General features: G+C 38.6%; 1 protein-coding gene across 1 annotated transcript in view; it reads right to left on the reverse strand.

The window, feature by feature from the left end:
- The window catches only part of DSG2 (desmoglein 2), an 87,551-nt gene that overhangs the window by 18,550 nt on the left and 56,975 nt on the right, over positions 1–12,026 (reverse strand). The window contains exons 7-11 of the mRNA XM_089675696.1: positions 8,989–9,126; positions 8,005–8,190; positions 7,505–7,836; positions 5,823–5,965; positions 939–1,166 (exon numbers count right to left, since the gene is read on the reverse strand). Coding sequence (XP_089531822.1) covers positions 939–1,166; positions 5,823–5,965; positions 7,505–7,836; positions 8,005–8,190; positions 8,989–9,126 — 1,027 coding nt within the window. The remainder of the gene's footprint in view (positions 1–938; positions 1,167–5,822; positions 5,966–7,504; positions 7,837–8,004; positions 8,191–8,988; positions 9,127–12,026) is intronic.

Consider the following 12,026-nt stretch of genomic DNA (forward strand, 5'->3'; position numbering starts at 1 on the left):
CATTTCAAGGTCCTGGAGTGGCCTAGCCAGTCTCCAGATCTCGACCCCATAGAAAACCTTTGGAGGGAGCTGAAAGTCCGTGTTGCCCAGCGACAGCCCCAAAACATCACTGCTCTAGAGAAGATCTGCATGGAGGAATGGGCCAACATACCAGCAACAGTATGTGCCAACCTTGTGAAGACTTGCAGGAAACGTTTGACCTCTGTCATTGCCAACAAAGGATATATAACAAAGTATTGAGATGAAATTTTGATATTGACCAAATAATTATTTTCCACCATAATTTGCAAATAAATTATTTCCAATATCAACCAATGTGATTGTCTGGATTTTTTTTCTCATTTTGTCTCTCATAGTTGAGGTCTACCTATGATGCCAATTACAGGCCTCTCTCATCTTTTTAAGTGGAAAAACTTGCACAATTGGTGGCTGACTAAATACTTTTGTTTCCCCACTGTATGTTCCACCAACACTATTTTTTTCTGTATGGTACAAGGTCTTAGGCATTTAGCAATATCAGGCAAACTCTTTATCCATCACTGGTAGTCTCCTTGCACCATACAGTTAAAGTCTCTGGCACTCTGTTCTTTGAGGCAGTCTCTTGTAATCGGACTATCAGTCTGTGAATTGGCATGTTCATGTAAATGTAATTTTTTTTTAAACATCACAAGAATGGGTTATGTGTAGCATTGTGGGTTTAACGTTTCTATTGAGGGCAGGGCACAAATGAGCTGCAGGTAGGGTAAAATGTCTGCAGACCATCTCAGGTGTGGAGCTGTAGAGGAGTACAGCTGCCTAGGCATCTAGGGCCTCTGACCAGAGCTCTCACCATTATCCAGTATTGTACACAGAGATACCATTTATGTGTGGAGGTCATACTATGAGGTAGCATCACACATAGTATTAAAGGAAAAAAAAAATATATATGTGCTTCTTACCATCAGTTTTTCCAATTGACCAGTACTTTGCATTGCCAGTAGGTTCATCCAGCACTGTAAATTTTAGGGGAGCACCATTAGGATAGGAATCCTTATCCACTGCAGTCAGGTTGATGAATGGAGAGTTTTCACAAACAGTTTGCAGTGCATTTACTAAAACTGGACAATTGTCATTGGCATCTTCCACATCAATAGAGATGGTGCCGGTTGCAGTCTTTCCTGGGAGATCTTTAAATAGATGAAATAAAAAAAAAAAAAAAAAAAAGTAGGCTTATTATAAAGGCTAACAAAAATCAACCAGTCTTACTGTTGCCTTCTTCCTTGTATCAGTGAGTAACCCCATTTCTGAGCAGTCCACTCCACTGTGCTGTACAGATTTCCAACACTTTCAGGTTAAAGGCCGCATTCCACCCCATCCAAAAGAGATATAACCTTACATTATTGATATGTGCTGCAAGCTTATATTAACAGGTGGGTGAGCTCATCATCCTGTATGAAAGATACCCGGATCAGTTATACCTGTAGGTCCTAAAGGGGGATACCACCACTACTGCTAACCAGGATCTGTACCTGTTGATTGGTCATTTAGCTGTGCCTAACATTACGAAGGCTTTTTGGCCCCTTGGGGGTCGCTACATGAAGGTGAGGTGTCAATCTAGCCAGTGACGGATCCTATTCCTTACACCTGCATCATTTATGTTCATTGCTGAATTTTCTATTATTTCCAGCTTTATGCAGGAGCACACATGTGGACTTTTGTTCTGTTTTTATCATTATTGGTGGCAGATATCTCTGGCCATTTCTGCATAGTAGTGCTTTTTTATTTATGCAGCACAGTGTCACTTTTAAAAAATTTTTTGTGTTGCCATTTTTTTATGTTTATTTTATAGTATTTAGTTCCAAATTTCAGGGACTTAAGCACGAGATATATATATATATATATATATATTTTTTTTTTTTCTTTTTATTTTTTTTTTTTTTTGTGTGGTCACCTATCATGTGTTGGTTACACGTTTATGTGGAAGGACTTTTGTTGGTCCTCTGTTTTGTCTTCGGTCAGGTCATTTATCCTGACCGTCTTATTGTCCAGGTATAAAAGGCACCATTTGTGCCATTTGCCAGTTCTTCTTTCACCGCACAGTTTTCGGCATAATTCATGCCAAGCGTCTATCACCTGTTATTTCGTGATCCATGTCACTTTAACCTGGTTTAGGGACACGTGTTTTTTTGCACCATTTCTTCTTTTTTATATGCATTCACATATGTATTTGTTTTATACGGGTGTAGACTTTGTATATGACTGCATAATATTGTGAATAATAGATGTATATACATCTCATAGTGGATTACATAAGAGGATTATTATTTATTAATTTCTGAGTATGTATAATATATAGTTTATTGTGTGTGAGCGCAGCACCATTTTTCTTTCTTTTTTTATGCTGATAAAATAGACTATAAATAAAATTATAATTAAATCATATCCAAACTCAAAAATTACATCTGTATCTATGGAAGGAGCTATGGTTGACAACATGCCTGCCTTCAATCATATCCAGTACATGGGAAGGAGTAGTGACAAGGATATTGCATTTCTGGCAAAAACAGGTATTTTTCTTTACTTGCTGAAAATATTATTAGTCTAAAAAAAAAAAAAAATTATGCACCCACCACATCAAAGGACTGGGAGGCTGCACCAAGTTAACCACTTGCCCTCCTAAGGATTTACCCCCCCCCCCCTTCCTGACCAGGCCATTTTTTGCGTTACTTTGACAATTGCGTGGCCAGGCAACGCTGCACTTAAATGAAATTTATGTCCTTTTTTCCCCCCACAAATTGAGCTGAGCTTTCTTTCGGTGGTATTTGATCACCTGCGCATCTATTTTTTGTGCTATAAAAAAAAAAAAAAAAAAAAAAAAAGACCGACAATTTTGAGAAATCAATATTTTTGACTTCTTGCTATTAAATATGTCCAGTAAAAAATTGAAAAATCGAATTTTGTCATGAATTTACGCCAAAATGTATTCTACTACATGTCTTTGCTAGAGAAAAAAAAAAAAATAATAAAATCGCAATACGTGAATAGTTATAGCGTTTACAAAATGGCGGTGTATATACACTGGAATTTATTTTTTGTTTACTAGTAATGGCAGACACTGACACTGGGAGAAACTGACCTGGTGTTACTAACATCCTCAGTGACACCAATACAGTGATCACAAAAAAAAAAAAAGCACTAACACTGTACTAATGGCACTGGGCAGGAAGATGGGACTTCGAATTCCAGAGCCATATTCCTAAAGCTACCAAGCCAGGGGCAACCTTACTGTTGGCAACAACTGAGGTGTTATGTTCAAGGATCAGGTCGACTTATCCCATGCTTGAGGAATGCTACACTGTGAAGGTCTGGAGCTGAAGTGGGCAAATGGGACTACCTTGATTGAGGCTACCCAAGACTAATGCAAAAGTGGAGAGTCTGTGTACTCCTGGCCCAGAGTGTTTAAATAGGAGACTGAAATTTTCTCTAAATGGAAAAACACTCTGGCCTGAATTATGCCCAGGCCTAAATGCTGATTACCCCCAAACAAGGAGCTTGTTGTATTGAGGATTTCTGAAGTTTCAGGATCTATCTGAACATAATATCTGAACAGGCAAAGCCACATTGTCCACAAGAGCCTGCTCAACAGGAATTCATCTGCAATGGGTATAGAAAAGAAACCCCCCCCCCTTTAAAATATTCACATTTTGTTGCTCTGCAGCCTGAAATGAAGACAGACACAGTTTTTATTTTATCCAACTGTATTTACTCAGTGCATCTTATAACATCCAAGTTAAAAAGATAACACCGTGTCAGAAAGAAAAAAAAATTCAAAAACAGAATCACAGAGTTGGAAAAAGGATCACCCCCTCCTAAAAAATAACTTTTAAACTCCATCAGGTATAGCAAATCCCTTTCTCAATGACACACAAAGCCATTTGACTGAGCTGTGGTCATTTTTTTTTAGCTCAGCATGAAAAGAGCTTTCCTGGAGCATTTCAGACCTTGGTAGTGCAACTGAAGCAAGCAAACAAACTATGGGTGGCCAAGCACTGTCAAAAGATCTCCTGGATAAAGTGGACAGGCACAAGTCAGGAGATGGATACAAAAACATTTCAAAGGCTTTATCATCAATGCCTAGAAGCACAGTGAAATCTATTGTTAGGTGTGGAAGGTATTTGGTACAACAGACCCTCCCTGGATCAGGACGTCGCAACAAACTGGATGAAAAAGCCAGGATAAAACTGGATCAGAGAGGCTACCAAGAGGCCTACAGCAGCTCTGAAGCAGCTACAGGAATTTAAAACAAAAAGTGGTCATTGTGTGCATGTGACAACAATGTCACAAATTCTCCACAAATGTGGCTTGTATGGGAGGGTTGCAAGAAAAAAAAAAGCCATTCTTCAAGAAAGGCCACATGCAGTCATTACTGAGCTTTGCCAAAATGCACCTTGACGATTTCAAGGACACATGGAAAAAGGTGTTATGGTCAGATGAGTCTAAAATTTAATTATTTGGCATCAACGCCACATGATATGTCTGGAGGTAATCCAGTACAAATCACCATCCAAATAACACCACTCCTACAGTAAAGCATGGAGGTGGTAATATCCTGTTATGGGGATGTTTCTCTGCAACAGGGACTGGAGCTCTTGTATGCATAGAAGGAAAAATGGATGGGGCAAAATACTGTCAAATTTTTGAGGAAAATCTGCTGCCCTCCGCCAAAAAGTTTGTCAATGGGAAGAAAAGTTTACTTTCCAACATAACAATGACCCAAAGCACACAGCAAATATGACCAAACAGTGGTTGAAGGAGAAAAAAAAGTGAATATCCTTGCAAAGCCTAGTCAGGACCCAGACTTAAACCCCATTGAAAATCTGTGGAATGAGAAGACTGGGCAAAATATTGCAAAGTCTAGATGTTAGTAGAGACATATCCCAACAGACTAAAGGCTGTAATCAAAGCTAAAAGGGGTTTCAACAAAATGCTGACACACGGGGGTGATTCTTTTTCCAACTCAATGATTCTGTTTTCTGTTGTTTTTTATTTATTTATTTTTTTCCCCCTGACATCTTGATGTCATATCTTTTACTTGGATGTTATAAGCTGCACTGAGTAAATGCAGCTTGATAAAACAAAAACTGTGTGTCTTCATTTCAGGCTGCAAACAAACAAAATGTGATTATTTTAAAAAAGGGGGGTATTTCTTTTCTACACCCACTGTAAGTATTTCATGGGAGCATAACAGGCCTAATACAGGGGTTTAACCCCTGGTGAACACTCAAGGTACAAATGAGAGGCTAAAGGGCAGGGCACTGAACTGGTAGTAAGGCACCACAGCAAAACGTGGGAAACAATGTGAAAATGGGGATATGTAGGTACATGTCTTTGGTGTCTACAGAAGCCAGAAAATCTCCTTGGTGAACTGAGTCAATGACAGATTTGGTGGATTCCATTCAAATGTCTGAGCTCAAGACATTCAAAGCTGTAAGATTCCATCCTCCTGTAGATAGCAGTATAACCCAGAAGGTGAAAGACTTCCTGAGCCCCTTAATCAATGAGAACATTTTTTTTTTTCAACAGTTGTTGAAAATTATGGCACTTTGCACATCATATTTCACTGTGTCACTTTACTAAGTAAACCTTTAACATGTTAATGGTTCTTTGTATGGTTTAGAATGAATACAGAGATGCTATGCAGATGTCCTTGCAATCCATGCATTTCTTTACTAAAACAGGTAGACTGCAAACAATGTAAAATATGTAATAAAATATAGATTTACATTTATATGTTACTACTACCACCATCACCAATAATAATTCCAACAACATCAACTTCTTACCTTCACTTATTGCCAATATCTTTGCTACATAGGAACCATTAACTACATATACAGACTCACGATCAGGTACTTTTGTAAGTCTGATTTCAGCTGTAATTGGGTCAATGGTAAACCAATTATCGGGATCATATTCTTTTGCATACCTGTTATAAAACAATATATGGGACATAGTTTATACATGTTCACATACCAGCTTTATTTGAACTCCTTTGCAAATAAATTATACATTAAAATTTCACAGAGAATACAAATACATCCATCTTCAGGCACTATATAAATTATGTTTTATCACAAGCACAGAGCCACATATGTCTAGTGTAATGTACAGATCACTAGGCGTCTGACAGGATTATGCTGAAAGAACACCCAGCTCCAGGGAAGGAAAACTAAGGCATCTGCAAAGGCAAAAGTCCTTTAGTCTTTACTGCTAGTAAGCAATCCAAAAGAAAAAAAAAAAAAAAGACAGGGAGGAGAGTCCTTATTAGATAGAAGTCAAAAGAGACCATGTATTTGTCTGGAAATCCTCCTGAAAAGTAGCAATGCACTTCCTCCTTGCAAGTCTACAGCTTCCTAGTTGCATATCTGTAGTGTGGGATCTCAGGCACAGCTGCCTCCAACTCCTATTTAATAAGTGAGATTTGGGAATGTAATTATCGTGATGCTCACTGTCCTCTTTGCTGGAGGCTCTGACACAAGGAAACAAAGCCCTGACTCTACCAAGATGGCTCCTCTACAGAGAGAAAGAAAGATAGTGCAGAACAAGGCATGGTAAATCAATAATGGGTAAAAGATTAGCTGCATGGGGTCCACTGTCAATACTGCTGACTAGTCCTTTGCTTTCTACTTTTTAGAGCACGGCTTCCAGTGCCCAGTTACTCTTTAGCAAAGCATTTTTTTTTATTCAGGAGTAGTGGCTAGGGAAGTTTGTTTTAAAGGATTAGTTTACCTTTCCAAATAAAATAAAAAAATAAAATCACCTATGCAAGTAAGGGGTACCTGTAAAAACAAACTGTGCATCTTTGACCGAAGTTGGATAACGCCCTTGCTACAAATATAGGCCTTTTTTGTACCTCCCGAAGCCCGATTGAAAAACTCCCAGAGATAGTTTCATCACATCCTGCCTGGTTTCTATTACATTACTATGGCACTCCCCTCTCACTTCCACCATCACAGGAGTGAGCTGTCAAACCTCTGCACATATGTGGTCCACTATCTCATCCGTCGCAGCATCATGACAGAGGGGTGAAAGCACATGTGAACGGGTTTGAATTGACTGGGAGGGTCTTAGCAACAAGGCAAGATGGGATAATGCCATCTTTTGGAGATTTTCAGTCAGGCTTGGGAGGCACATAAATAACCTACACCTATAGCAGGGGCATTATTTAATTTTGTTGAAAGCTGCAAAGTTTGTACTCATCTACAGGTGCTATTTGCCTGCATAGGCTTCTTTGGTAAAGGTGAACAAACCCTTTAAATTATAATATTGTAACCTCATCCAGAGTTAATGGCTTGCTGCAATTTTTTATTACTGGTTTAAACTGTACCTGCAAGCATACCAAGAGGAGCACCAGGCATCTGAAACTTTTGCTAAACCAGTTCTCATAAAATTGAGCTGACTTGTTTACTGTATCAGAAAATAAAAAGAAGAAAGAAGGACACACACACACACACACACGACTTACTTAACATGTTCTGCAACCTTTCCAGTGTCGGCATCAAATGCTTGATAAGAACCAATTACGGTGTTTATTATTTTCTTTCCTTCAGCCACAACAAGCTGCTTCTTCTTTGGCTTAAATACAGGTCCCTCACGTACATTCTTCACCTTCACTTTAATGGGAATAGCTTTTCCTCCGCCACCGCCGCCGCCTCCGCCTCCACCTCCACCTCCACCTATCATTCCACCAGATGAGCTAGCTCCACTAATTAGGTGCATGATTGAACTGTGATACTCTGCTCGGTTTGAGACAACTACACTGAGCTGTGCATTCTGCATCATTTCATAATCTGCTTCCTGAAAATAGATGTGTAATATTTTAGGAATAGGGCACAAGCTTTAAAGCAATTAAAAGATGGAACACATTACAATGTTGGCAGGGACCTGTACTGGGTGCAGGTATGCATTAGCTATAGAGGCAAACGGTTAAGGTATAAATGTCTATTTGACCTTCAGTTTCCTTACCTTCACCAGCATCAGTACGCCTTCATTTGTTTCCTCATCGGTTATGATCTTAAAGTGGCCCCCTTCATTTCCTGATATTATAGTAAAATTAGCAAACCAGTTGTCTGTAAACTCTTCATCTTGATCAAATGCTTTCATACGCAATATTTCAACACCCTCAACATTTTCTTCCACTTCGCCAGAGTACTGAAATAAGAAATAAAATACAATGGAATTAGATCCCATTTTTCCAGTGAAGAGGATATTCAAGATGGTAGATTCCAAAACTGTTCAATGAATTGTGCATTCCATAACAAGTCAAGTGGTTTTTCAGGTGCAGCAGGATCACAATTGGGTAGAGTCTCTTAGATCTGAATGCCAAGACCATGTGAGCAAGTCATTGCCACTAGTAACAAAGTTGAGGAACTGGACAGACCTACTGTATGTATTACTCTCATTAAAGTAAACATATTTTTGGGCTCCCACTTTTGACTTTTCAGCCAAGGCCTGAGAAAAAGGACAAAAAAAAAAAAAGGAAGAAGTGCATAGTGAATTTTCCACTATGGAAAAAAACACATTTCGCAATTTTCCAATTTGTTTTGTAAAAATAAAATTAATTTTCCAATGTAGAAACAAGAAATAGTATAGTTACTAGAAAACTACAAAGTATCAACACAAAACCAATTATTTGATAAGTAATGCATTAATAACAGTGCTTTCCATCAATGTACATGCACTGTTATTTTACATAAACAGAATAAAGCATAATTATTATGTTTCACTACTAAATACAAAGCACAATAAATGTATGTACATACACTTAATTTTTTTTTTTAATATATAAAAATACACATTGGTAAGACCATTCACACTAAGCCCATCATAATTTCATATGCATTAAAAAAATGTAATAGAGTTGTAATAATAACTATGTAAAGTAGTTTTGGAGATATACATGGCTTTTCTAGTTAACCCATAAACAATATATTCAAGTTATAGTCTCACCTCTTCCTTTTCGAGTGTAGGAATGTTGTCATTTACATCTATCACTTTGATTTTCACCTTAGCTGTTCCAGAGAGACCTCCGTTTGGATCTCCATCCCGATCTTTTACTTCAACCTCCAGACTGTAGCTGGTTTGTTGCTAAAAAGATAGAAGGTTAGTCTTTATCACAGAAGATGCATGCATTTAATGATGCATGTTTATGTTCAAGAGCACAATACCGATCACATTTCAATCAGCATGAATAGTAGATGTGGTTAGATGAAGACAGCACTGTCATTGTATAGGCATAAGTAATCTTATAAGCCTTCTGTTTCTGGATTTAAAAAAGGAGAAGTAAAGTCAAAGCTATTTTAGCTATACTTCTGTAGGTCAGAGGAGTGCAGTTCGTTCTGCACTCCTGTGACTACTGTGATCTAAAGTCCTTTGTTGGTTGATATCACTGAGCCGATCCAGGCTCTAAAAAAACTGAAACCCTATGTTTGGTGTCCTCCCAGAACCCTGGACCAGCCTTTCAGTTTCAGTGAGCTTTGGAGGGGCAGAGCAGAGAGCCAGAGACTGACAGTCATGGCTCTCTGCTCAGAGCAGAGGGGGAGAATTGAGCGATCAGCGGAGTTCTCACTGCAGAGCTGGCGGGGACAGATGCAACATCGGATCAATGCTGGATCCACCTGAAAAAGTATAAATATTTGGGGGGTTTTTTGTTTTTTTTTTAAGTCCATACTTTTCTTTTAAAGTACAACTGTCATGGGAAAGGAAGTTGATTTTCTGAAAACACTGATCGCTTGTTTTTTCAAAATGTCTTTATAATATCAATCTGGCTTTAAAAGGTTGAGCCACTGACCCAAAATTAGGCATGCAAATCAGAAAAAAAAAAAAAAAAGTCAGAGCAATGCAGAATGCCCCATTTACAGATTCTGGATCAGCAATTCAAAGATCTAAAAGCAAGAGGTTCAGCATGATGGCCAGGCAATTAGTATTATGAAAAGGAGGGGTCAGCAATGACAGCCTTCATGTTACGGTACGTTTTCTGACCTCCCCTTCTGAAAATGCTAACTACCTGGCTGTCATGATGATCCTCTTGCTTTCATACATTCTAAATCAATGACCTGTAACAAGTACAGTGGGGATCGAAAGTTTGGGCACCCCAGCTAAAAATTTGTATTAATGTGCATAAAGAAGCCAAGGAAAGATGGAAAAATCTCCAAAAAAGGCATCAAATTACAGATTAGACATTCTTATAATATGTCAACAAAAGTTAGATTTTATTTCCATCATTTACACTTTCAAAATAACAGAAAACAAAAAAATGGCGTCTGCAAAAGTTTGGGCACCCTGCAGAATTTATAGCATGCACTGCCCCCTTTGCCAAGCTGAGACCTGCCAGTGTCATGGATTGTTCTCAATCATCGTCTGGGAAGACTAGGTGATGTCAATCTCAAAGGTTTTAAATGCCCAGACTCATCTGACCTTGCCCCAACAATCAGCACCATGGGTTCTTCTAAGCAGTTGTCTAGAAAACTGAAACTGAAAATAGTTGAAGCTCACAAAGCTGGAGAACGCTATAAGAAGATAGCAAAGCGTTTTCAGATGTCAATATCCTCTGTTCGGAATGTAATTAAGAAATGGCAGTCATCAGGAACAGTGGAAGTTAAAGCAAGATCTGGAAGACCAAGAAAAATATCAGACAGAACAGCTCGCAGGATTGTGAGAAAAACAATTCAAAACCCACGTTTGACTGCACGATCCCTCAGAAAGATCTGGCAGACACTGGAGTTGTGGTACATTATTCCACTATAAAGAGATACTTGTACAAATATGGTCTTCATGGAAGAGTCATCAGAAGAAAACCTCTTCTACGTCCTCACCACAAAAATCATCGTTTGAACTTTGCAAATGAACATATAGACAAGCCTGATGCATTTTGGAAACAAGTTCTGTGGACCGATGAGGTTAAAATTTAACTTTTTGGCAGGAATGAGCTAAGGTACGTTTGGAGAAGAAGGGGCACAGAATTTAATGAAAAGAACCTTTGTCCAACTGTTAAGCATGGGGTTGGATCAATCATGTTTTGGGGTTGTGTTGCAGCCAGTGGCACAGGGAACATCTCACGAGTAGAAGGAAAAATGGATTCAATAAAATTTCAGCAAATTTTGGATGGTAACTTGATGCCATCTGTGAAAAAGCTGAAGTTAAAGAGAGGATGGCTTCTACAAATGGATAATGATCCTAAACACACACCTCGAAATCCACGGGGGATTACATCAAGAGGCGTAAACTGAAGGTCTTGCCATGGCCTTCACAATCTCCTGACCTCAACATAATTGAAAATCTATGGATAGACCTTAAAAGAGCAGTGCGTGACAGACAGCCCAGAAATCTCAAAGAACTGGAAGACTTTTGTAAGGAAGAATGGGCAAAGATACCTCAAACAAGAATTGAAAGACTCTTGGCTGGCTACAAAAAGCGTTTACAAGCTGTGATACTTGCCAAAGGGGGCAGTACAAGATATTAACTCTGCAGGGTGCCCAAACTTTTGCAGATGCCATTTTTTTGTTTTCTGTTATTTTGAAAGTGTAAATGATGGAAATAAAATCTAAGTTTTGTTGACCTATTATAAGAATGTCTAATCTGTAATTTGATGCCTTTTGGAGATTTTTCCATCTTTCCTTGGCTTCTTTATGCACATTATGACAAATTTTTAGCTGGGGTGGCCAAACTTTCGATCCCCACTGTATGCTTGTTTTGAGCCAGTGACTAGGGAAATAAAGCCAGAGCATTAAGCAAATTGAATTAAATGAGAAAAGACCTATGAAGTTATGACATGCTGGTCAAGGAGAAGAAATGGCCACATACAGGCCCTAACATTTAGAATTATTCATTATACATAACGGTTGCTGCAACAGTCAATCCATTACAGTAACTTTTTTCCACAGAAATGTTTGGTTTTTGGAAACCGATTTGTCCTGTGGTGTGGTTTTGGAAATCATGTTTCTATAACCACTCGATAGCTAGATCGTCAGCTCTGACAGTATGGATAT

The sequence above is a fragment of the Staurois parvus genome, unplaced genomic scaffold (assembly GCF_062004578.1).
Source record: "Staurois parvus isolate SC_StPar_1 unplaced genomic scaffold, SC_StPar_1.0 ptg000157l, whole genome shotgun sequence".
In the NCBI taxonomy this organism is placed as follows: Eukaryota; Metazoa; Chordata; class Amphibia; order Anura; family Ranidae; genus Staurois; species Staurois parvus.